The 27,651-nt window shown below is 37.5% G+C and overlaps 1 protein-coding gene across 2 annotated transcripts in view; it reads right to left on the minus strand.

The window, feature by feature from the left end:
* The window catches only part of DEPDC1B (DEP domain containing 1B), a 123,581-nt gene that overhangs the window by 51,392 nt on the left and 44,538 nt on the right, over positions 1-27,651 (minus strand). For both annotated transcript variants that reach the window (XM_069096367.1, XM_069096368.1), the window contains exons 3-5: positions 5,666-5,801; positions 1,830-1,957; positions 976-1,106 (exon numbers count right to left, since the gene is read on the minus strand). In XM_069096367.1, coding sequence (XP_068952468.1) covers positions 976-1,106; positions 1,830-1,957; positions 5,666-5,801 — 395 coding nt within the window. The remainder of the gene's footprint in view (positions 1-975; positions 1,107-1,829; positions 1,958-5,665; positions 5,802-27,651) is intronic.

Below are 27,651 nucleotides of genomic sequence, written 5' to 3' on the forward strand. Positions count from 1 at the left end.
AGGGAAGGTCCAGGGCACCCTCCATGGCCTTAGAAGGAATCTGCCAGCCTGAAAATTGACTCCCTGAGGGGTCTCAAACTTATCCACTCCAAGGACCCCATTGAGGACAACCTTTACACAATGAGCCCAGACCAGATTTGGCCTATTTTAAAAAACAAAACTTTGATGTGGGAAGAAATTTGTTGGGCCCTTTGTTATTCTTCTCTAGGGCATTTTCTGGATTTAAAGGACTAGTAGAAAGATTTGGAAGAACAAAGGGAAAAGAAGTAAGAGGGGAGAGGGAGAAATATTACACTTAGTATGAATTTTTAATTAGGAAAATAAAAAATAGAAAAGGTTCTTCCTTTATGTAGAATAATAATATCTAACATATGTACATAAATATACATGGCTGGTATTATGCCATAACATGATGTATACCAGATATTATTACATATGGTATTATTATATAGTTAGAGTTTTATACATCGCAAGGCATTTTAGATACATTATCTTTTTTTAATTTCCCAATAACTTTTTGAGGTACTTGCTATTATTATCCCCATTTTAGAGATGAAGCACCTGAGACTGGGAGACAGTTAGGTGGAACCATGGATAGAGAACCAGGTCTGAAGTCAGGAAGACCTGATTTCAAAATTGGCCTCAGATACTTCCTAGCTGTTTGCCTCTGGGCAAATCAATTAACCCTATTTACCTCAGTTTCCTCATCTATAAAATGAGATCAAAAATAAAATGGCAAACCACTCTAGTACCTTTGCCAAGAAAACCCAAATGGGGTCACAAAAGAGTCAGACGTGACTAAAATGGCTGAACAAGTGTCTAAGGCAGGGTTCTAATGCAGGTCTTTCTGACTCCACGCCTAACGCTCCACCCTCAAGTGCCGTATAGTAAGACAAACATGTTGAGTGACAGATTGTAAGCTATCAAAGTTGGCCCAGTACCACATTCTAGAACAAAGCATTATTATGTGCTTACTTGATTTATCTGCCAGGATGACAACTCCCTGCTTACTAACACTGTATACATTGTGGATGATAAACTTTGAGTTGACCTGTTTGGTATCCAAAACTTCCTCCAGGGAGTCCAGTTCAAGGATTCTCTGTAAACTGATAAAAACAATAATTTATAATAGCTTAATTCTTTTAAAAAACGTGAAAAATATCTTAAAATTTGACATGATGAGAATATTTGATACATTCCTTATATATTTATTACCTCTGTGATTTCATGGGGAAAGGAGGGTAGGGACAGATAGGGTAGAGACAGACTTATAAGATATTCTTTAGTTATTAACACTGACAACACTTTACAAATAAAGATATGAAAACTACAGATGAGCCAGTTTAGTTAGCGATTAGAAACTGCCACAAGTATTTTTTTGTGGGAGAAGAAAATGCTGCTCTACTCATAATATTAACTTTCATTACCTACAGTATTTCATATAAGAAGGAGACCAGATTTTCCATTCCCTGCCTCATTAAGCTAAACACTTAACTGTTATTGGCAAGTATACAGAATTCTCTGGGCTTAGAAAAGCTCCCTGATCTTAACTATCATGCAAAAAAAAAATTGCTATATAAATGGAAAATGGAAAACTCCCAAGCTTCAGTGAAATCTTTTCTCTATGCATCAAAGCAGCAAAATAGAGCAAACAAAAGTTGAAACTAAAGCTTAATAGTAAACATGCCTAATTAGTATAAACAAAATGGATTTAATTTTCCAACTGCAGAAAATAAACCACAGGCAAATCTGTGTAGCAATTAGAGCAGAGGGATGTTCCTGAACGTTTTAATCAATAGCCACATTTAGAGAAAGCCAAATAGACTTACTGTGATAATGTCATAGACTTCCAGATCTCCTCCACATTGGCCTCCGTCAGCTGTCTCCGGTAGACAAGGCGGCAGGCAGGCACTTCTCCGATTGCAATACTGTGACGCTTGTACCATGATTCAGAATTCTACTCACCCCAACACCATAACCCCCCAAGAGAAAAAAAGTTAATATAAAATATTTCAATATAAAAACGGAATTCTTTCCCTGCAAATTATGTTCTGAGACTAGGCTGAAGCCTAAACTTGATTTTAAAGGAACTTTAAGTAAGCTCTAACTACCCTGACAATTCAGACGTAAGGGTAGGGGGTGGTGGTGGTGGTTATAGTAACATATAGGTTGTCTAGGTATTTGGGTCATAACACTGCACAGGGATCCAACAGCTCCCATGAACTTTCATCAGGGAACACAATATTGAGAATGCTGACTGCATGTGGCATTCTTTTCTCTGACTCAGACAATGGCTTAGAATCATTTAGAATAAAGAAAGATTAAACCTGTCCAAATTAATGAAATTGTAGTATTTTTTAAATGATCATTTTTTCAGGAATTATGCATGTGATAAGCTAAGAAAGAAACAGGTGCCTGCATTTAATTAAATGGGAGGTGGTCCCAGGCTTGACTGCCTTCCTAGAGTAGCTGATGCAATGAGTTCTTTTCTGAAAGACAGAGGGAGAAAAATTCCACAAAGGTAGACTGCCCAAATTACCACAAAATCTAAAGTAGAAGGGTCAAAATTAAAATTACTTAAATATTTGTGATTGGCAAATAGAAAAAATAATTTCATTGTTATGATAGCTGTCTTAAGAAATGGGCTGTTAACTCTTGTTCTGACTGATACCAGTTCTACTCATGACACCTTAACTAAGTTAACTTAACTAACTTAACTCCTTTTCATCAATGTGGGCACATTCTTGAAGTTTTGCTTTTTCTCTTAAGTTGTCAGAAACTCTGCTTTAATGTTCATAGACGGAATTCCACTCACTATTGGAGAGTGGGCATGGTGTGGATGAGAAATTTATAATGTGTGTCCCAGAAAATAACTCATCAATCTATTTGTTGTTCAGTCATATCAGTTGGGTCTGACTCTCTGTGACCCCATTTGGAGTTTTCTTGGCAAAGATACTGGAGTGGTTTGCCATTTTCTTCTCCAGCTCACTTTACAGATGAGGAAACTGAGGCAAACAGGATTAAGTGACTTGCCTAGAGTCACAGAGCTAATAAATGTCTGAGGCCAGATTTGAACTCAGGAGGTGCTGGGGCAGGATTAGAACTCAAGTATTCCTGACTCCAGGGTCAATATCTTCTCTATCTACTATGCCTCCTTATCAATATCAATCAAAAATCACTACCAGCAATAGCTTCCTTCACATTCCTCATCAGCCTTAGCCCATTCTAATCTTTAACAAGCATAACATTGATATCTTATAATTTCACCCTTTAAAAATTAAAAGAACCAATAGTCTCTAGTCTGAATTTGTTCTAACCAACAGGGAGATACTAGGATGAAAATGATGGGAACCTTGGGGAGAAGTGATCATTGTATCTTCAAAATATGTGATATATATGAGGAAAACTGGAAATAATTTAAAATATACCCTTGATCTATGCAGAGAATAACTTTAGGAAGTCCCTCAGAACACTGGGTAGTCACCCTGTAGAAGATTTAGGATTGGACATGGACAGGCTATAATTTGTTAGAGGGAATTACTCAAACATTAGATGACAGACCCAGTGAAATATCTAAGTAGTGTAACTTGTATGAGTGATAAAACATGTACAACAGACACAGTCCAAATTAGAATTGGATAAATTATTTGTGAATAGTACAAAATGCTATGAGATCAAAGAAGGAGGTGATCATTTCCAGCTGGAAGATAAAAGAGGACTTCATGGAAGTGGCATGTGAGCTGGGCCTCGAAGGATGGGTAGAACAATGCAATGTGGAGATGAGAGTGAGAGAAGAGGCTGGGCCTTGGGAATAGTTTCAGCAAAGGGACAGAGGCATAGGAATGCCAGACTGGTTTAAGGGAAGAGCATCCTAAATCTGACTTGGGCTTTCAAAGTTCTCTACAATCTAGTCCTAACCGAACCTTCAATTTTCTCTTTCTCCCATTTCTCCAACATACACCCTCCACTCTTTCAGCATCATAAACCCCAAGCCAAATTTGCTTGTATCATTCCTTCCTGAAACCTCTGCTTATCTAAATGTTTCCTCCTCTTCAAAAGACTGAGCTCAAATCTTATATCTCTTCCATGCAAATCCCCCCTCCCCATATACTTCCACTGAACAGGATCTCTCCCCTGAAATCCTATACCATCCATTACCTGTATCATTCAATATTTTAAAAATAATTAGAATGAAATTAAATTTTCATGCGCATATATTTTATTTTCCCAAACAAATTAGATTATAAGCTCCTTGAGAGCAGGGAATACATCATTTATATTTGCATCTCCTCAGCACAAGGTTATGCTCAACAAATAATTGTTCAAAGAACAAATGAATTCTAAATCACAGGCAGAAACAGAGCTGAAAAGGAAGACAAGCAATAGAACTGAGTTAATAAATATGATTTTTTCCCCTCAAACCATACAAGCTAGCTAACCTACAATAATAAAGATATATTAGCCTTGCTAATGTTTCTCCATGATCTTCCTAAGTATTTTTAATGCCTATCATCCATATTCAACAGAAAGCTAATTGGTTTAATAAAAAATTTTTAAAGTCTTTAAAAACAGCTATAAGTCTGATCAAAAAATAGGCTAGTATATGACATATGTGTGTGTATATATATATATGCACACACGCATATAAATATAATACATACATATACAAATACACACATATATTCATTCTCAAATCAGCTTGTGGTATAGTGGACGGAACATTGGACTTAGAATCAAGAAAACCTAGAGTCCTACTGTAGGGGTAGCCAGGTAGCACAGCGAGTAAGAGCACCGGCTCCAGTGTTGGGATGACATGTGGATCGAATCCGGGCTCAGACACTTAGCACCACCCAGAAACACCTGGCTGTGTAACCTTGAGCAAGTTACTTAACCCCAATTACTTAAAAAAAAAAAAAAGAATCCTACTGTAGACATTTACTAGCATTGTGACCCTAGGCAACTCACTTAAGCCTTCTCAGCCTCAGTTTCCTCATCTGTAAATGCGTATAACAGCATCTACCTCCCAGGGTTGTTGTGAGAATCATATGAGATAGTATATATAAAGGACTTTATAACACAATATAAATAATAGCTATTATTATTATTATTTTTAAAGTCACTATGCTCCATTTTCAGCTCTAAATTATCTCAGTCTCAATAGGCTCCCACTGAGAAAAGAGAAGGTGGAGAATGGGTATTTCATTCTGGGTAAGGGCCTAGATAATTTCTACAACTGGCAAAAGCCACTGCTGCTCGCTGGACTTTTCCACACAACAAATTCCCTCTCCTAATCTGTTCTTTCTCCACTAATAACTGAGAACCTAAATGTAATTATGAAGAAAGGGAGAAAAGGAAAAGGAATAAAGGATGCCATAAATCAGAGAATAAAAAGTGATAACTAATAACAATAGATGGAGGATAAATGGAGAGCTCTATCCTGTAGCAAAAAGAAAAAAAGCCTCAAAATTTCCACTTTAGTTTCTGTCACTATTAGAACATGCATTAGAGAGCTCCTCATGGCAGACCCTTGTACTGTTGGCAGGGACTTAGTTCCAGAATGTATTTAGATGAATGATATAGCATCGGTAGAGGAATGGGTGGGTCAGGTGATTCAATACGATTTGCCACCTGCTGCCATTCCCCAACTTTTTGTCATTGTACTTACCATAACGATAGGCCTCACGGGTATGTTTTCTTGGGTAGTGCCTGGTGGTTGATCAGTCCAGTCTGGGAATTTGATAATGCTTGCTTGGTAGGGTGATCTCTTTGGGTATGGTTTTAGGGGTGAAGAAGGAGGAAACCTAAAAGGAGAGAGAAAATGATCTCACTTTTTCTGTTATTAAGAGAAAAAGATATTTTCACAAAGACTCCATCAACTGTTCCTCAAGGGAATTTATAAAGAAATTCTACACTTCAATTAATAAATTACATTTCTCAGCCAATTAATGATATGTATATGTCCAAGCAGGCTATCAATTAACATCATTGAATAGAAAGTCCCTGAATCATATGTAGAGAGAACATATACCTTAACAGAGAGAAAAAAAAATACGAAATACTGAACTTTTCCAAGAAAACATTTTCTTTCCCAATATGAATTTCAAAATTTAAAATATTCGCAGTAGGAGGTCAAGCAGCCATAATGTAGTAGATAGAGCTGGCCTTGAAGCCCTGAGTGACACAGATATAAAACCCACAACTGACACATACTGGCTGTGTCACCCAGGGTAAGTCAGCTAGCTATTTAGTGCTCTAAGCAAATGTCTAAGGCTATAAGTTGCAGAGAAGGAGTGAACTTCATTGATAGAGGGAGTTCATCCCAAGAGTTCTCTGCCTATGAAATCTTGTTCTTATCTCTTTCCCTAACAGCAAATGGAAAAAGAAAGCATATCTCTAACCCAACTTGAAATCCTTATTAGCTCATAACTTCTAATATATCTAAAATTGGAAACAAAAGGACAACCTACAGCAATGATGGACCATCAAGTATTTTCACAGGAACTGACTCTGATTTGTAAGAAGCCTCAGAAGATGTCTAGTCCAGCTTACACCTGACTAAGTATTCTATCGACATGATCCTCAACAAATGGTCATTCATCTTTTGCCTTCTCTCTGCTGGCACAGATAACATAAAAATACAGACATTTAGTGTGAAAGCTGTTTTTATACTTGCATTTTAATAGAGACGTGTCTGATATGCTTGGAATTTACAAAAGTTCAAAATAAGAAAACTACATGATAAATATTCATTTGAGTTCTTTAAAATTTGGTTTTTTTCAATTAGCACTGATTTTCTCTCTCTCACTTCTCACCCACTGAAAAAGCTATTCCCCATTTGATGGGTACCACCATCTATTTGTTAGTTATTGTTCTATTTATCAGTTTGTACGTATGGTTCTTCTATTTCCTTTTTCTCTGAACTGAAAGATTCATTTTGAAGGAAGTAGAAAACTGCCAGTTCCATGCTCCATTTTCCTTACCTCCATCACCTCCTGCCTACCACCTCAATCCTTCCCTATTTATTAGAGAATAAAATTCCATGCTTCGACAAGGCAACATTACTTCTCAGAAAGAAGGTAATACGATACAGTATAAAAAGCAGAGACCTGAGAGGACAAAGAAGTAAAAGGTGGGCATTTTTTTTCAATGCATCTCAAAGAGTTGCAATAAATTTGGAAAAGGATGAAACAGGGGCAGCCAGGTGGCTCAGCAAGTAAGAGCACCGGCTCCAGTGTCGGGATGACCTGGGGATCAAATCCCGGCACAGATACTTAGCTCCACACCCAGAAATAACTGGCCATGTAACCTTGAGCAAGTTACTTAACCCCGATTGCTTTAAAAAAAAAAAAAAAGAAAAGGATGAAATATACAAAGGGGAGTGATCCATGAAATGGCATTTTTCTTACCCAATATATTCTCTCTGACGAGCATACCTAGTATTTGTAAATCATCTGCGAAATCAGTCTTAAACTGTCAGGAAACGATTGAAGATTTTCCTGACATCTCTCAAGTTAAAAACTTAAGATGAATGATTAAAAAGTGAAATTTTGGACAATCAAGTTTCTAGGAGAAGTATTAGAGATAGCATCTAACAACATAAAGTAAACCTCTGTTGGGACTGTCAAAGTTATCCTTCTTGGTGATCTATTGCATGATAGTTTCATCACATCAGACTAAAAATTAGCAAAAAGAAATTTATTAACACTTCCTTGTACCACTGCCAGGCAAAATACAGTCAGCCAAACACTAAAATGCTGCCTCGAAACGATGAAGTCAGAGGATCATATCTCCACAAGGTGCAACAAAAACAATGAAATGTAACAGTTCTTAAGGAAGACAGGAGAACTTCAAAAATTCCTGAACCATTTTATTTTAGTTCAGAAATGGAAAGAGATATGATTGGTTATGTGGAACATCAGAGGTGTCCAAAGCAAGACTGCTGACTGAATTATTCTTCTTGGTTGCAATACTAACAGTTACAATGGTTTGTTAGTGATAGAAAAAGAAAAATCACATATGAAGGCAGAAAAAAATCTGTAATTAAAATGCAAAATAAAATCCTCCTCTTAGCATAAGGCATCAGACTGAGCTGGCAAAATTGCCTCCCCATAAATGCCTAAGCCATCATCTTATTTAAATTATGGTCTACTTGTTCTGAATACAGACCACCTCTCTTCTAATTCTGAGGACCCTCAGCCATTACTCTTTTAAATATGAGGTATTAAAGGGCAGGTTAGGAGGGGGGGGAAAGGTGAGATGCTTGGTGTTCTTTCCTCCAATCATCATATCATCATGTTTCTCTGGCTCTTGGCAATCAAAAAAAAATCTATGAAATGCGTGCATGTGTGTATTTTTTTTTAAGATTTTTTTTGAAGGGGAGAAGACAAGGCAATTAGTGACTTGCCTAAAGTCACATAGCTAGTAAGTGTGTCAAGTGTCTGAGACTGGATTTGAACTCGGGTCCTCCTGACTCCAAGGCTGGTGCTCTATTCACTGTGCCACCTAACTGCCCTGAAATGTATATATTTAAATATTTATTCAAATATTTGTAAAGGTGATTGTTTTAGATGTGTACAATATTTGTGCTTCTTTATTGAAGCATTTGCATTTTAAATCTATAACATAATATTTCTATATTAAATATTTATTGAAATGTTTACTGATCACCTTTATCTGGAAGTGCTCTTACTCCCCTCCCCCTTTGAACTGCAGTATTTATTTATCCCCCTCACATGATTAGTTGTTGTTCTGCATTGTCTCTTCTATCTTACCTACCCCCAGATTAAAGGCCCCAGAGAACAGAGACCAAAACTTAATCCTCATTATTTTCCCCATAGTACTCAGTGTCTTATACAATAGTTGTTAATGAATGAGTACGAAAATGCTGAGTAATTTCAATAGTATACAAAACACCAAATATGACTGCTGTGAGAGGTACAAAGGGGCATAAAAGATAGTTCCTTGTGGTTCTTTTGTTATTTTTATCATATCTCAGTCCTGTCTGTCTGTTGGTGATCCCTTTGGGGATTTTATTGGCAAAGATAACGAAATGGTTTGCCATTTCTCATTTTACAGATGAGGAAACTGAGGCAAATGGGGCTAAGTGACTTGCCCAGGGTCACACAGCCAGATTTGGACTCAGGAAGATGAGTCTTTTTGACTCTAGGCCTTACACTATCCATGGCACCACCTAGCTGCCCTTCCTTCTGCCTAACAACCAGCAATTTTTGTTGCTAACAGGTATGAACAATAAAGCAGGAATGTAGAATGTAGGGATGTTCTTGTCTCCATATTTATTTATTTGCGGGCTAACCAGGAATTTTAGGGGTAGAAGGGAGAACAGCATCTCTTTGCTCTTGCCTTACACTGCTCCTTGGATATGTCGTTGGATGAAGTCCCTGAATTTTGTTTGAAGACACAGATAAACAAACAGAGATCTCACAGAAGTTAATGAACAGACTCATTCTTATCCCAAGGGTGCCTACTAGATGATTTTTGCTCCCTAGCTGACTGGATGCAGCTATCATAAGCCTGGGGCTTTTGTAAGAAAGAGGTTAGTAGTCTAATTTTCTGAAGACCAGCAGATGGTAGCAGAGAGCAACTCAGCAAACAACACAGATAAAAACCAAGACAAAGGGAGAGAAAAGAAAGACAGAAAGGGAGACCAAGAGACACAGAGAAAAAGAGACAGAGACAGAGAAGGAAGGAGAGAGAGAAAGACTGAGTGAATGAATGAATGAAAAAGCATGTATTAATAAGAACTTACTATGGGCCAGATACTGTGGCAGGTGCTGGGGGTACAAGTATAAGAAAGGCAATCCCATCCTCAAAGAGCTTACATTTTAGTTGGGGTGGGGAGGCGAAGCATAATGTGTAGGGGAGAGAAGACCAAGTAAGAGTGCTTTAGATAGGGAAGAGAACAGGGACGGTGACGGGAGTCATGGGAGAATTGCCTCACACATGCCTTTCAGTAATGGTGGGGATAATCTGCAGGGAAAACTTGATTCTCAGCAGACCTGATATCCAACAGAGAGCACCAGGGAATATCACAATGACATATCACCAGAGAACAGGAGAGGCTCTGCAGTGTGAGAAGCCTGTGTAGCCCAGGCAAATATTAGCCCTAACCACACTTGCTCCCGAGCCTAGGGCACTTGACAAGTGTTTCCTTTGTGTGTACCTCAGCCTGGCCATAGGTGTGTACTTCTTCTGCTGGTATGGTAACCTGTGGGAAAGTACACCTCTGGATGGGGGGAGGGAAAGGTGCTTCTGTAATCTTTTTGCATCATTTTTTTAATTTGCTAAATTGTTTGATTAAATGCTTTGAACCAGTATTCCTTTCTAGTTGCCTAAATAAAAGGTGGCTACTGATGGGGGCTTGTAAATTATTTATTTGAATAGGTGTGGACCATCAGAGCATTTCAAACTTGGAGAGCTTTTTGAGGGACCAAAGAAAGGAGATAGGTGGGCCTGGGTGCTACACATACATATGAATATCTAATCAGTATATGCTTGTAAATGTTTAACAATCATCTTTCTCCCCTCCTTCCCCCCAAAACTAATGCTTTCAAACTTAATCTGCTCTATTAAAATTTTTGTCCATCACTTTTTTAAAGCCTAGACATAAACAAAACAACAAACTAAGCCTTGATTTGTACCATGTGCCAATTTCCAAGGTTTGAATGCTCATGTTGGAAATTTAATGATCGGCTCATGGAAACTCTAATGCACCTCTGTATCTAATAATATATAATACAATGCCATATTCTATTAATCAGTGCCAAATGAGCAGAAAAGATGAGAGATAACTGTGAACTAAAGTAGTCAGGAAAGATTTCAGGTAGAAGGTAAAACTTAAATTGGATCTAGGTAGGATTAAGAGTATGAAGATATTCCAGGATAGATTAAGAAAATACTGTAAAGGAAGGAAGCAGGAATTGTAAAAGGATTGGTGTGCCTGAAGAAGAGACCAACAATGAAAAATAAGGTTGGAAGAGGTCAGATTGTGAGTTACAACTTTAAACAGAGTTGAAGCCACTAAATGTTCTGCTCAAAGAGGAAATAACTTTAAAAAGATTAATCCTGGGGCAGCTAGGTGGTGCAGTGAATAGAGCACTGGCCCTGGAGTCAGGAGGACCTTAGTTCAAATTCAGTCTCAGAAGCTTAATACTTATTAGCAAGTGGCTTTGGGCAAGTCACTCTACCCCAACTGCCCTGCCTTGTCTCCTCAAAAAAAATAAAGGTTAATTCTTTTGAAATCTACTGAATGCATTAGAAGGAAGAGAGACTTAAAAGTTGGGAAACCAGTAGATTACAATATTCCAGGTGTGAGGTGAGAACTCAATTAGAATGTTAACTGATTGAATTAGAGATGGAAATACGCTACATCCAAACCTCCACAGGCTTCCAGTTCTCATTTAAGGTCCCAGCCTATTTTCTGTCATTCTTCCCTCCCCAGTCCATTTGTGTACACTTCTGCTGATATAAAATGTACAAGGAAGATTATTTCCTTGATAAATTAAGGGAGGCTCCTCCTCTGCCTCCTTAGCACCCCACCCCTTCTTCTGGTTTCAAGGGCTTTCACAAAATTTTGTGGGGTTTTTTGTTTCTTTGTTTTTAACAGGGATAGAAGGACTTCTGCACACACATAATCACCAGCATACTACTTATGTCTTCCATATTCAAAATTTTAACACCACTTATAGTATGACCTTTTGTGTTTCCAAAGTGCCTACCAGTGGATTTAGCCATCTGCTCCACAATGAGAAAATATCCTGTGTCCTGGGAATAAAAAGATACAGCCATGGATGCAAGGGGTTCTAACCACTCCAGAGTTGATAATAAGATCTGCCAATTTTGTGAGTGATTAACTAGAGAAGAGCTCCCTCTAGTGGGGCTGTTTTTAGTTTTACATCTTACATTTTAAATTGTTCTGAATCTAATTAGAATCATAGAATTTTAGAATTGGAAGTGGCTTTTCATAGAACTAATTTGATCCCCTCATTTTGAAGACAAGAGAAAAAGGCCAAGAGAGGTAGAGACTAGAACCTAGGTCTCCTAATTCTGGGTTCAGGGCACTTTATTATTACTGGGTTTTTTTGGCCTTTCTGGAGGGAAATTGGGGTTAAGTAACTTGCCCAAGGTTACACGGCTAGTTTGTAGGGGTTTGTGTGTGTGTGTGTGTGTGTGTGTGTGTGTGTGTGTGAAGTGTCTGAGGCCGGAACCAAACTCAGGTCCTCCTGACTCCAGGCTGGTTCTTTACTCACTGCGCCACCTAGCCACCCCAACTTTATTATTACTAATCATCATCATCATCATCAACATGGGTAGCATTTTCATAGTGCTTTAAGGTTTGTAAGATGCTCAGAATGTTACCTCATTTGATCCTCACAACAATGACCTACCCAGGATGACACAATTAGTAAGTGGTTAATGCTAAACCTGAATTTGAGTCTTCACAACTCCAGCTCTAGCAGGCCACCTAGCTTCCCAATACCCATCTATTCATTCTTCTAATCCAATCTTTTGTAAAAAGTCATTTGTAAAGCCCCTATTATGTATAAGACCATGCTAAGCTCTGGAGAATACCAAAGACAACCCACTCAAAAATAATCTCTGTATCCCAGTAGCTTTGCAAGTCAACTGGTGGGATGGAGGTGGGTGGGCAAGATGCATATAGATAAATATAAACATAGTAATTTTAGGAGAGAAGGAATACTAACTATTAGTAGAAATATGAAAGGCTTCCTCCCATAGCATGTGTCACAGCAGCTGAATCTTGAAGAAAGTTAAGGATTTCAAAGAGCTGAACAGACAATGCGTTCTAGGCATAGGGATGGAGAGTCTGAGTCAAATCACTGAATCACTTAGGCAGGAGATGGAACGCTAGATTTGGGGAACAACCAAGAAGCCTGTTTGGCCAGAGTGGATGAAAAAAAGATAATGCATTCAACAAACATTTAAACATTGACTTTGGGCAATACACTGAATCAAATTATATACATCTGTGGCAAGGCAGTGGGGAGATACAAACAGAAAAATTGACAGCAGCCTCAGCATTCTTAGGGACAGCCACAATACAATCAATCAATGAGAATTCATTCACCCATTTTATTCAATAACCATTTATTAAGCATCATACTATGCAATGTACTAGACACTGCAAGGAAGAAACAAAGATATCATTCACCAACTTCCAAGGTATTTCTGCAGGGAAAATAAGCTTTAAATCTTCACAAATATTGTGCCCAAATAATGGAAACCTGACCTGCAGTCTTTCATGGTGTATAAACATGAACAGAGGTAATGTGGTGACATGAATAGAGCTCATCTCAAAGTCAGAAAGACTTGGTCCAAGTCCCACTTCTGACACACAAAGGCTATATGACCCTGGGCAAGTCACATATCTTTTCAGTGTTCTAGGAAATGCTCTAAAACTTTAGGTTGCAAAAACAGTCATAACTTGCACTGGCAAAAACAGTTTCAAATACTCAGAATGCCCTTTGGTTTTCAGTTAGAGTAGCTATTAATAGCTCCTGAACCATTTTTAGTCCCCCACTCCTGCCATATTCTGTCTCTATCTCTGTGTCTCTGTCTCTGTTTCTCTCTCTCTCTCCCATACATACAACACACACGTACACACACCCAAACACAGCTTCCTATTCAGAAATTGAAGGGATGCCATCAATTGGGAAATGGTTGATTAAGTTGTGGTATTTGATTGTGATGGAATACTACTGTGCTATAAGAAACGATGAGCAGGTTGACTTTAGTAATCATGGAAAGATTTGTATGAAATAATGAAGAGCTAAACTAGCAAAACCAAGAGAATGTTGTCTACAATAACAGCAACATTGTTTGAAGAGTAGATGTAAATGATTAAGCTATTCTGAGTTATGTAAATATTCAAATCAACTACAAAGGACCTATGTAGGAAGATCCTATCTACCTACAAAAAAAGAACTGATATATGGAACTATATATTGTATAGTTTCATATAAATATATATGTATATATTATATATACACACTTATTCATCTATGCGTGTATATACAAAATCTGTGTCAAATGTTGGCTTTCTCTAGCATGGTGTTGGGAGGGAGAGAGGGAAACAGCTTAGAACTCAAGTGTAACAACAACAGAATTTTGTAATATATCCAATCCCCTCCCTTTAAAATCACAGACATTTAGATCTTGAGGAAATCTTTGAAATCACGTCCAATCCCTTCACTTTACAGATGATAGTTCTTAGTCCCTACTCTTACATATACTAATTGTGTGCTGCTAGGCAGCTAAGACTATAAGTTAATACCTCTGATAAACAAATAATAACCAAGAAATAAGCATTGGCAACTAACAGACATACATAAGACCAAAAGTCATTTACCAACAGATAAGTAGCCAAGGGATATGAACAGTTTTCAAAAGAACTACAAACTATTAACATACATGTGAAATTATATTTTAAATCTCCAATAAAAGAACTACAAATCAAAACAATTCTGAGGTTTTAATTCACGCCCCCCCCCCTCAGTAAAGTGGCAAATGTTGGAGGTATTATGGAAAGACAACCAGCAGTGCATTAGGTATACTAATCCATTGTTAGTGGAGTTGTGATTGATGTTATTCTGGAACGCAATTTGGAATTATGAGAAGATAACTCATATGACCATGTCATTTGACCCAGAGATTCCTCTGCTAGGCATATGTCCCAAAGAGACGGATGATAAAAAAAAAAAAAAGTTCCACTGAGACAAAAAATACTAATAGTAGCACTTGTAGAAGTAAAGAGCTGGAAACAAAGTCTATATCCATCCATCAACTGCAGAATGGCTAAGCAAGCTTTGATACATAAATATAATGAAATAGCAGTGTGCTGTTAAAACAAAACAAAACAGTGATTTCAGCTAAAATGGATGCCTGAACAAAACACCAACTCACAAGTTCCCCGATACCTACTCCAGCAAAAACCCAAAAGTTCTAATTGCCAGCAGAAACCTAAAAATAACGACTAAGAAATCAGTGAGAAATTACAATAAGCAGCTTCTTCCACTGTGGAACTACAAAATACACCAGTCTGAAGTCCAAGGACAACAGGAAACAAGGTAGTGAGCAAAAGAAGCACCAGGAGAGGCAAATACCGCTATAAACTCCCTGCACGGCCACAGATATGTCAAGCATGTGTAGCTTACAGGGTTCTGTGTCCAAAGGCAGCAAGAAAAGAGATGACCCCTGGGAAAACCACAGAAAGGGAATCTTGGAAGCCCCAAAGAGCTACAAAGATAAGCGAGTCATGGAGACATTCACCTGAGCTACCCCAGAGCCAGGGGCTCCAAGGTCTCCTTGACTTGGTCCTTAGATGCCATAGAACTTGAAGATCCAGAGCTTTGAACTTCAAAAGATCCAGAGCGTCCTAATCCAAAAAGATGAAGGGTTGCAAAGGCACCAATGTGAATGACTAAGAGAAGAGACCAAGTAGGGTCAATCCTTCCCCCAAAGTGCAGCAAGAGATAAAGCTTGGCTCTGGCACAAAGCCCCAGTTCAGAAACTAATGATGGAGAAATGAGTAAATTAACGAAAACTCTAATCATCATAAGAAAGGTTACAAATCTAGAGATGCCAAAAAACAGTCACTCCATAATAGCTTGAAGCAGAGACTCAAAGGGAAAAAGTAGATTTTCCAAAAAAAGAATTTTCCATGAAAAACTAGAAGAAATTAAGTAAATTGTAAAAAAAAAAAAATGAAATGAAAGCTATGGAGGAAAGAATTAGAAGAAGAAATGTTTTAGAAGGGAAGGTGGTAAATTTTACCCAAGTAACTACCAGAAAATTAAAATAAACCAAAGAGAAATCAGTGATTTTATGAGATAGCAAGAAACATTATTAAAAAATCAAGATTGAAAAATTAGGAAGAAAAAAAAGTAAGATATCTGACATAAAAACATCCAATCTGGAAAACAGATGAACCTCTCTCTCATTTGAACCAGACTAAAGAGGGTAGAACGCATAAAATGCATGCAAACAATTTAGTGTAAAAATGCTTCAAACTCAAAAGAAAAAAAAAAGGGAGGGGAGAAAGAAGTTAAGGGGGATAATGCTAGGGAGGGGATAACCATAAGCAAAAAGAAAAAAAAATAGTTCCTGACAGTGAATGGGGAGATTAAAAAGAAAAAGAAATGAAAAGAGCTGTAATCTAAAGGATTTGTAAACACCTGGGGAATGGCTGAACAAATTGCAGCATATGAACATGGTAATGGAATATTATTATACTATGAGAAGTGACAAATGAACAATTTTAGAGAATCCTGGGTAGAAAGGAAGGAAGAAAACAAGCACTTTTTAAGACCCTATGTGCCAGGCACTGAGCTAAGAGTTTTATAAGCCCAGGGCTCTATCCATTGAACCACCTAGCTGCCTCTCAGCAAAATAAAAAAAAAAAAAAAATATATATATATATATATATATATATATAATGAAATGAAAACCAGAAGAACAGCTAATATGGACAGTAACATAGTAAAGAAAAACAACTTTGATTGACTTAAGAATTTTGAGCAACACAATGACCAAACATGCTTCCAGAGGATGAAGCATATTACTCACCTCCCTACAGAGAGGTATTAGACATAAGGTACTGAAAGAGACACATTATTGACAAGGCTACTTTGTGGATTCATTTTACTTGATTATCCTCATTGGTTACTGTTCCCGCCCCCCCCCCCCCCTTTCATTTTTGGGGAGAAAAAAGTGATGCTTAAAAAAAAAGAGACCACTTAAACTTTTTTTTTTTCCATGTATAGATGTAGCATAGGGAAAAGAAAAACACTTGAAACAATGATTAACATAACGTTAAATTGGGCTTTAGCAGAACCCATTCCAGTTCAGGTGAACTCAAAAAGCAGAGATAAAGAAGGATGGTGGGAGAAAGAGAAAATAAATTTTTGTTAATTAAAAAAATTAAATTACAAAAAGGAGTAAAAACCATGATTTCAGACAAGACTGCTGTAAAAAAAAATAGACACTTAAAAAAAAAAACAAGTAGGTAAACCACATTTAGTTTAAAGGCACCATGAATAATGAATTTATATCAGGGGCCAGCAATCTATGACCAGGAAGCCAAGTCAGTCCTCTACCTGTTTTTGTAAAGTGTATTAAAAAAAGTTCAAAAATCATCTTTTGTTCCAGGGGCTTTTTAATAACAGGTTGTTGTCAGATTTATTCCTGGGGGTCATAGTTCACCCACCCTCTGATTTATCAACACTGTGTGTGTGTGAGTGAAAAAGAACAGTAAAGCATCTAAATGCCTAAAAGAAAAGTTACACAAACTGGGAGAAACAGTAAATCTATAACAGTGGAGATTAGAGAAAACTAACAAAAATATAAACAAGAAAGAAGTTAAAGATCTGAATAGAACATCAGAAAAATTAGAGATGATAAATCTCTAACAATTACTGAATGGAAAGAGAAATTTGTATATTTCTCAGCCAAACATAACACCTCTTCAAAAATTAAACAGGTATTGAGGCATTAAAATCTCACAAACATGCAGAAATACTAAATGCAACCTTTAGTGACAAAAGTATATTGAAGAAAGAACCTTTGAAGAGAGAATTAAAAATTATTTGGAGACTAACTTAATCCTAAATAATTAGTGGGACAAAAATCACACAAATAGTAAAACATTTTATTAAGTGATATGACAACAATGAGAGAAGATACTAAAAGTTATGGGATACAATTAAAGCAGTCAGTGGAAAATACATCTCTGAACACTTTAATTAACAAAAGAGGGAAAGAATAAATCAATAAATTGGCCATGCAACTAAAAACAATAACAAGTAGAAAAACAGCACATCAAAAAATCTCCTAATTAATACCATAGCAGAAAATTAAAAAAAAAAGATTTACAAAATAAAAATGAATTTAATCGATAAATAAAATGACCAGCTTCTTAAAAAGACTAAAAAATAGACAAAATTATTTTTCAAAAAGGAGAAGAAAACCAAACAGCTCATATTAAAAAAAAAAAAACGAAAAAGGACAATTCAAAACAAAGAAGAAATTAAAAGAAATCATTTTGCTTAATTACATTCCCATATGACTGTTAACTTAGATGAAGTAGAGGATTACTTATAAAAACACAAAATATCCAGATCAACAAAACAAGAAATAGATTATTTAAATCACCCAATATTAGAAAAAGAAATCAAACAGGCTTTAAATAAACTGGAGGTGGAGGGAAGATACTCTGGGACCAGATGGATTTACAAGTGAATGCTACCAAAGAACAATTAATTCTAATATTATATAAACAGTTACAAAAAAGAAAAGAGATCTTTGAAATCCTTATTGCAATACAAATATGGTCTTCATATCTAAATCAGGGAGCAACAAAGCAGGGAATGAAAACTATAGACTGATATCCCTAAAGCCGACTTATAAAAAATTTTTAAGTAAAATAATAGCGGGACGGCCAGGTAGCACAGCGAGTAAGAGCACTGGCTCCAGTGTTGAGAAGACCTGGAGATAGAATCCTGGGCTCAGATACTTAGCATCCACCCAGAAACACCTGGCCTTGTAACCTTGAGCAAGTTACTTAACCCCAATTGCTTAGGGGCGGCCAGGTGGCTCAGCGAGTAAGAGCACCAGCTCCAGTGTCGGGATCACCTTGATCAAATCCAGGCCCAGATACTCAGCACCACACCCAGAAATAACTGACTGTGTAACCTTGAGGCAAGTTACTTAACCCCGATTGCTTTAAAAAAAAAAATGAGTAAAATATTAGCAAATAGTCTATCCCAACATAACTGAAAAGATTATATATTATAACTAGGTTGGATTTATACCAGAATTGCAGGGTTGATTCAATAAAAAGAAAGAAAAAGAACATATTAATAATAAATTATTTTCAAAATCACTTTATTATATCAGCAAATGCTAAAATTTTAAAGAATACAAAACTCTTTTCTACTAAAACAACAGAAATCATAAGAATAAATGGACTTTTTTTTAACATGGCAAGTAAAAGCAAGAGCAAAGATACAATGGATAAAGGCTAAAAGCTTTTCTAATAAGATTAAGGTAAAACAAGTATACCATGTTACTAGAACTATTCAATAGAAATGCCAGCCATAAGCAATAACACTGGAAAAAATCAAGGAAATAAACATAGGGAAGAAGGAAACAAAAATTATCATTTTTTACAGATGATATGACGGTCTATTAACAGAATCCCAGGAAGTCAACTAAAAACTAATTGAAACAATTAATAACATCAGCAAATATACAAATCATTCAAATCATCTGCATTTCTATATATTACTAACAAAACCCCCTAGGAAGAGAGAGAAATTCCAAATAAGACAATATATAAATACTTGAGAAATTATCCACCAAGCCACACAAGAGAAATATATAAATCTACCTACAAAATACTCTTTGCAGAAATAAACATAGATCTAAATAGCTGAAGAAATTGCTCATCTGTAGGCAGAGCCAATACAATAAAAATGACAATACTACATAAGTTAATCTACTCATTCAATGAAATAGCAATTGACCTGCCAAAAAGATTAACTTAAAGATCTAGAATAAATAATAACAAAATTCACCTGAAGGAACAAAATGTCAGGAATCTCAAGGGAAATAGAAAAATAAATGAGAAATAAGGAGGCTTAGAAATACCAGATCTCAAACAATACTACAAAGCAGTAATAATCAAAATGATTGGGTACTGGTTTAAAAATAGAAAGACCAATTAGTGAAACAGAATAGGATTTCAAAACAGAAGCAAATGGACACAACAGTCTAGAACAAATTCACATTTCAAAACAAGTATTATAGTAGAACTGATTTTATGTATGTATATATGTATATATGCATGTGTACATATGTACTACATATATATACACATACATATATGCATGCTATTTAATAAATCCATAGACCCCAGTTACTGGAGGGGAACTAATTCAACAAAAACTTGTAGGAAAAACTGAACAGCAGCCAGGCAGAAACTAGACATAGACCATCATCTCATAATATGTACCAAGTAAGCTCAAAACAAACCCATGACTTAAAACATAAATGGTGGCAGCATTAACAAATCAGAGGACCAAGGAAAAGATTATTTGTGTCAGATCTGTGGACAGGGACAAGTTAACAACCAAACATGGGATAAAGAGGATCACAAAAGATAAAATGGACTATTTTAATTATACAAAATTTAAAAGTTTTCCACAAACAAAATCAATGCAGTCAAAATTAGAAGGGAATCAGGTAACTGGAAGAAAATGTTTATAGCTTGGCATGGTACCATATGCCTGTAATCCTTATTACTAGTGAGGCTGGTAGATTGCTTGAGCTTCAGAGTTCAGACCTATGGTGAGCTATGGTAGTAAAAGCTGATACTACTCCCTGGTGAGTTCAGAAGAAAAATGGAGGCAGAAATGATACCAACGTAGGGAGGAAAAATGAAAAGCAGCCATTAATTGGATTTTTATCTTATATCATTTATCATTTTCCAAATTCCTTATAGTCTCACCACAGGAAAATATATCGCTCGGGGCACCACAGACCAAGAGCTCCCAGGTGGGAGGAAAATCAGCAGCACCATGTAACAGCCAGAGGGGGAGCACAAATGGGTCCATAGCATCGGTAATAGAAGGAATGACTGGTGCCAACAAATGGCACAGACTGATTTATGTAACTGCATTTCTTTATTCTGAGAGGGCCCTGGTAATGGTGTGGAGAGAGATATCAGAAAGTATTGGGGGGGAGGGATGATGTTAAGTGATAAGCAATGGTTTTTTGTTTTGTTTTGTTTAGTTTTTAATAAGCAATCAGGGTTAAGTAACTTGCTCAAGGTTACACGGACAGTTATTTCGGGGTGTGGTGCTGAGTGTCTGAGCCGGGGATTCGATCTCCAGATCATCCCAACACTGGAGCCGGTGCTTTTACTCGCTGAGCCACCTGGCCGCCCATAAGCAATGGTTTTTCAAAACAAGAGTTGGGTTTTGTTGTTGTTTTTTACCAGGACAAAAGACTTTCAGGATAGGATAAAAAAGCTCAAGAGGCAAAGACCTAAACTAAAGAAAGACTGAGGAAGAGATTACTTAGCTGCCCTGAACTAATTCCGATCATTGGGGTCTCAGGATGCAAGACTATGGATGTGACGGCTGACCCACAAGTAGAGACCCTTGAAGAATTCTAGAAAATAAAAGACTTGCTAGAGGCAATATGAGATAGTGAAAAGAGCAATAAATTAGGCAGAAAAGCCAGATTCTGCTAGGTGAAACAAAGTAGAGAGCTCTGACTTGTAAACAGAAACCCTCAGTTCAAATCCTGCCTCCAATATTTACTAGTTGTGTGACCCTGGGCAAGTCATTTAACCTATATCTGACTCAGTTTCCTCATCCATAAAATAAGGATCGAAATAGCATCTACTTCCCAGGGTTATTGGGAGAATCAAATGAGATATTTGTAAAGCATTTTGAAAAACTTGAAATGTTGTATGCTAGCTATTACTATTGCCATTGTTATTATTATTATCCTTAATTATCATACGACTTTAGGAAAGCCACTTTACTTTTTTCAAGCCTCCATTTTCTCATCTCTAAAATGAGGGGTTGGAAGAAGCAGAAGCAGGCCCGGAAGGGGCCTGATCAACTCGGAGAACAAGTCTTCCCACTGACCACAAGGGCCACTACCAGTCCTGTCACCAAAGGGATGGGACTGGAAAGAGCAAGGTAAGAAGCAAATACAGGGGCCCCTGTCCTGGACAGCAAATACTCCTGGCGCTACCACTTTATAGCCCAGAAATTAAAAAAAAAAAAAGCCACTATCAGGACCTCCATAGACCAGGTTGACAGAGTGAACCTCACCTGCTCCAAACCCCCACTCTGACCCTGAAAACATAGTAACTCTTGCCTCAGGGCAAAACCCTCTACAGTAAAGGCTTGGGATCCCTAGAGGAAGGGTGTGGCTAGGGCCCTGCCTCAAAATGGGTAGAAAGCAGACTACAAAGACAAAGGCTCTGGAGTCCTACTATCCTCAGAGGGAGGAACCAAACTCAGAGGAAGACAATGTGGACTCCATACCCACAGCTGAAATATCAATAGGGAATGGGTCGCAAGCACAGAAGGCTCTCCTAGATAAGCTCAAAAGGAACTTTGAAAACCAAATGAGAGAGATAGAAGACAAAATGAATAATTCTCTCAAAACCAAAATTGCAGAATTAGAAAAACATCATAATGAAGAAAACATCTCTCTAAAAAGAAAAGTGTATAATATGGAAAAGAAGATCCAAAAATTAACCAAGGAAAATGATTTGCTAAAAACTAGAATCAACTAAATTGAAATTAATAACTCTATGAGGAACCAAGAATTAGTCAAACAAAACAACAAGAATGAAAAACTAGAAAAAGAGGTAAAATACCTCAAAGAAAAAAATAACTGACCTGGAAAACAGATCCAGGAGAGATAATCTGAGAATCATAGGCCTACCAGAAAATCATGATGAAAAAATGAGCCTGGACAACATTCTCCAAGAGCTCGTTAAGGAAAACTGCCCTGAGATACTAGAACCTGAGGGTAAAATAGAAATTGAGAGAATCCACCAGACACCTGCTAAAAGAGATCCCAAACTGAAAAGTCCTTGAAATGTTGTGGCCAAACTCCAGAACTACCAGATAAAAGAGAAAATACCTCAAGAGGCCAGAAAGAAACAATTCAATTATCGAGGGTCCACAGTGAGGATGGCACAGGATTTGGCAGCCTCTACACTGAAAAATCGGAGGCAGTGGAATACAATTTTCCAGAAGGCAAAAGAGCTCGGGTTACAACCAAAGATCACATATCCAGCGAGACTAAGCATATTCTTCCAGGCAAAGAGATGGTCATTCAACGATATAACAGAGTTCCAGACCTTCTTGATAAAAAAGCCAGAACTCAATAGAAAATTCAACCTCCAATTAAGAGATGCAACAGTGAAGTAGAAAGGTAAACAAGGAAAACACACACCCACACACCCTGCTATTTGATAAGAGCAAACTGGTTATAGACAAGTAGAGGGTATGAGTATAAAATACACAAAATGACGATTTAAAAAAAATCTTATTAAGGGCTACAAAGGGACTGCATGGAATGGAAGAAAGGGATTGAATGAGTGGAAAAGGGTAAATTATGCCACACAAAGAGGCAGAAGGGAGAGAGATGGGAATCATATGAGCTTTTCCCTCATTGGTTCTGGTGCAAGGAGGGAATAACAACCAGTTAAGCATAGGACTCTATGGAGAAGAAATGCAAAAAGTATCATTTTAGAGGGAAAGAGGGGAGGGAGAGGAGCTTCACATGAGATTTGTTCCTGTCACTCTTGGTTCAAAGAAGAAATAACATACTTCATTAAGTATAAAAATATCCTAAAGGCAGTAGGAAGGGGAAAGGGCTACGAAAGGGGTGGTTAGTAGGGAGGGAAGAAGTAAGGGCAAAGAGGAGGAAAAGGGAGGGGGGCTGATAAGGGAATACTGAGGGAGGAGGTGGGCAAAAGGAAAACTATTAAGGGGGGAAACTATGAACATTAACAGGGGTGGGAATAGGATGGAGGGAAAGAAAAAGATAACAATCATAACTGTAAATGTGAATGGAATGAACGCTCCCATAAAATGGAAACAGATAGCAGAATGGATTAGAAACCATAATCCTACAATATGCTGTTTACAAGAAACACATCTGAAACAGCGGGATACACACAGGGTAAAGGTAAAAGGCTGGAGTAAAATATATCATGCCTCAGCTAAAGTAAAAAAAGCAAGGGTAGCAATCCTTATCTCAGATAAAGCAAAAGCAAAAATTGATCTAATTAAAAGAGATAAGGAAGGAAACTATATCCTGTTAAAAGACACCATCGAGAATGAAGCAATATCACTACTTAACATATATGCACCAAGTGGTACAGCATCCAAATTCCTAGAGGAGAAGGTAAAGGGATTAGAGGAAGAAATGAATAGCAAAACTATACTAGTGGGAGACCTTAATCTCCCCCTCTCTGAACTTGATAAATCTAACCTCAAAATACACAAGAAATAAGTTAAGGAGGTGAAGAGGATTTTAGAGAGGATAGGTATGATAGATTTCTGGAGAAAACTTAATGGGGATAAAAAGGAATATACTTTCTTTTCAGTGGTTCATGGCACATACTCAAAAACTGACCATGTTCTAGGGCATAAAAACCTCACAATTCTGTGCAGTAAAGTAGAAATATTAAATGCATCCTTCTCAGATCATAATGCAATAAAAATTATATGCAATAAAGGGCCATGGAAAGACAGACTAAAAACTAATTGGAAATTAAACAATTTAATCCTAAAGAATGAGTGGGTCAAACAAGAAATTATAGAAACAATCAGTAATTTCATTCAAGAGAATGATAATAATGAGACAACACACCAAAATTTGTGGGATGCATTAAAAGCAGTTCTTAGGGGAAGTTTTATATCCCTGAGTGCATACATGATTAAATTAGAGAAAAGGGAGGTCAATGAATTGGGCATGCAATTGAAAAACCTAGAAAAAGAACAAATTCAAAACCCCCAATTAAATACTAAATTAGAAATATTGAAAACCAAAAGAGATTAATGAAATTGAAATTAAGGAAACTATTGAATTAATAAATAAAACTCAGAGCTGGTTTTATGAAAAAACCAACAAAATTGATAGATCCTTAGTCAATATGATAAAAAAAAGAAAGAAGAAAAACAAATTATGAGTATCAAAAATGAAAAGGGTGAATCTACCTCCAATGAAGAGGAAATTGAAACAATAATTAGGAATTATTTTTCCCAATTGTATGCACATAAATTTGACAATCTTAGGGAAATGGATGAATATTTACAAAAATACAAGTTGCCCAGATTAACTGAAGAGGAAGTAAATTACTTAAATAACCCCATCTCAGAAAAAGAAATTGAACAAGACATCAATCAACTCCCTAGGAAAAAATCTCCAGGGACAGACGGATGTACTAGTGAATTCTACCAAACATTTAAAGAACAATTGATTCCAATACTCTACAAACTATTTGGGAAAATTAGTGGAGTCCAAATTCTTTTTATGACACAAATATGGTACTGATACCTAAATCAGGAAGAGATAAAACAGAGAAAAAAAATTATAAACCAATCTCCCTCATGAATATAGATGCAAAAATTCTAAATAACATACTAGCAAAAAGACTACAGCAACTTATCTCAAGAATAATACATTTTGATCAAGTAGGATTTATTCCAGGAATGCAAGGATGGTTTAATATTAGGAAAACCATCAGTGTAATTGATCATATCAACAATAAAACTAGCAGAAACCACATGATCATCTCAATAGATGCAGAAAAGGCTTTTGACAAAATACAACATACATTCCTATTAAAAACATTGGAAAGTATAGGAATAAATGGAGCCTTCCTTAAAATAATAGGTAGCATCTATTTAAAGCCATCAGCAAGTATTATATGTAATGGGGAGAAGCTAGAAGCATTTCCCATAAGATCAGGGTATCCACTATCACCCCTCTTATTCAATCAGGTACTAGAAATGTTAGCAGTAGCATTTAGAGAAGAAAAAGAAATAAAAGGAATCAAATTAGGCAAAGAAGAGACCAAGCTATCACTCTTTGCGTATGATATGATATACTTAGAGGATCCTAGAGAATCAAGTAAAAAACTACTTGAGACAATAAATAAATTTGGCAAAGTTGAAGGATATAAAATAAACCTACACAAATCCTCGGCATTCCTATATATTTCCAATGAAATTCAACAGCAAGAGATAGAAAGAGAAATCCCATTTAAAGTTACTGTCGACATTATAAAATATTTGGGAATCTACCTGCCAAAACAAACCCAGGACCTATATGACCACAACTACAAAACACTTTTCACACAAATAAAGTCAGATCTAACTAATTGGAAAAATATCAATTGCTCGTGGCTGGGTCGAGCTAATATAATAAAAATGACAATTTTACCTAAATTAAATTATATATTTAGTGCCATACCAATTAATTTACTAAAAAACTACTTTATAGGGCTAGAAAAGTAGTAACAAAATTCATTTGGAATATACAGAGAATTGAGTCAAATTTATAAGAATACAAGTCATTCCCCAATTGATAAATGGTCAAAGGATATAAACAGGCAGTTTTCAGAGAAAGAAATTAAAGCTATCTATAAGCACATGAAGAAATGCTCTAATTCACTATTGATTAGAGAAATGCAAATCAAAACAACTCTGAGGTACCACATCTCACCAGTCAGATTGGCTAAGATGACAAAACAGGAAAAGGACAAATGCTGGAGAGGATGTGGACAAATTTGAACACTAATGCATTGCTGGTGGAGTTGTAAACTGATCCAGCCTTTCTGGAGAGCAATCTGGAATGATGCCCAAAGAGCTACAAATACTTTCATATCCTTTGACCCAGCAATATCATTCCTAGGGTTATATCCCAAAGAGATCATAGAAGTGGGAGGAAGACCCATATGTACAAAAATGTTTATAGCAGCTCTTTTTGTGGTGGCAAAGAACTGGAAATTAAGGGGGTGCCCACCAATTGGGGAATTGTAAAGGGACCCTGCCCCGCCCTAGGGGCGGAGAAGAAGACTAGTATAACCAGGAGCCCATATATGGTGATAAATGCTGTTGGGACTGATGATTGGGCGAGAAGGGTCGGGAAGGGCTATAAAAGGCCCTAGGGCGGAAGTAGAGGGGAGACAAGAGACGCGAGACGCGATGTAATCAGTGGAGAATAAACACCCCCCAAAAACTCCCTCCGCTCTCTGTCTGGTGATTGTTCCCCTCAAGGGGCCGGTGACGACCGAAGACCCGGATATGGGTAAGTAGAGGACCGTAGGGCAGGTGAGGATTCCACGGGCAGAGGGACCCCGGCATTCTGGCGCCCGAACAGGGACCTGACAGGGACATGAGCGCTTGGGCCCGGGGAGGACATCCCACCTAGCCGGCGGACGGTCTGCTAACTGCAGCTGGTCTGCGTTAGCCACCAGACAGCCTCGAGAAAAGGATTCTCGGGAAGAGGACAGTATGGGTTCAGGGCTTAGTATCCCTGTGTTTCGAGCGGAGGAGAAGGGGGTCTTGACCGCCCAGCTTTATAAGCTGTGCGCACAGCGGGGCGCTAAACTCCCTATAAAGACTTGCAGGCAGTTTATTGAGAAGGTTCTGGTGATCTGCCCCTGGGTGAAACCCTCGGGCTTACAGCCGCATAAGTGGCAGGCTGTAGGTCAACAGATGGCGTCTTATAATCAGACGTGCCCGGGGTTTTTGTCACCCGAAGACTTCAGGGTCTTCAAAATCGTGGCGGCAGCGGTGACCGCCCCAGATCCGCCCCCCCTGCCGTGCTCAGTTAGCACCCAGTGCGGTGCGTCTCTAGCGGGGTCAGACTCAGAGGGGTCCGGGGGCCATGAGGAATCTAAGGACGGGAACAGGAACTATCGCCCTAAATACCCGTGGGGGGACCTGGAAAAGGTTGCCCAAGAATCAGCCCCGGTGTTGAGCGAGTCAGAGGAAGAAGAGACAGCAAGGTTCCCCCGAGAAACCAGAAGGAGGAGAGAGAGGGCTCCGAATCCAGGTAAGGGGTTCCACC

The sequence above is a fragment of the Petaurus breviceps genome, unplaced genomic scaffold (genome assembly GCF_028583685.1).
Source record: "Petaurus breviceps papuanus isolate PSGF00001 unplaced genomic scaffold, PetGlider_PUasm1.0 229, whole genome shotgun sequence".
Classification (NCBI taxonomy): domain Eukaryota; kingdom Metazoa; phylum Chordata; class Mammalia; order Diprotodontia; family Petauridae; genus Petaurus; species Petaurus breviceps.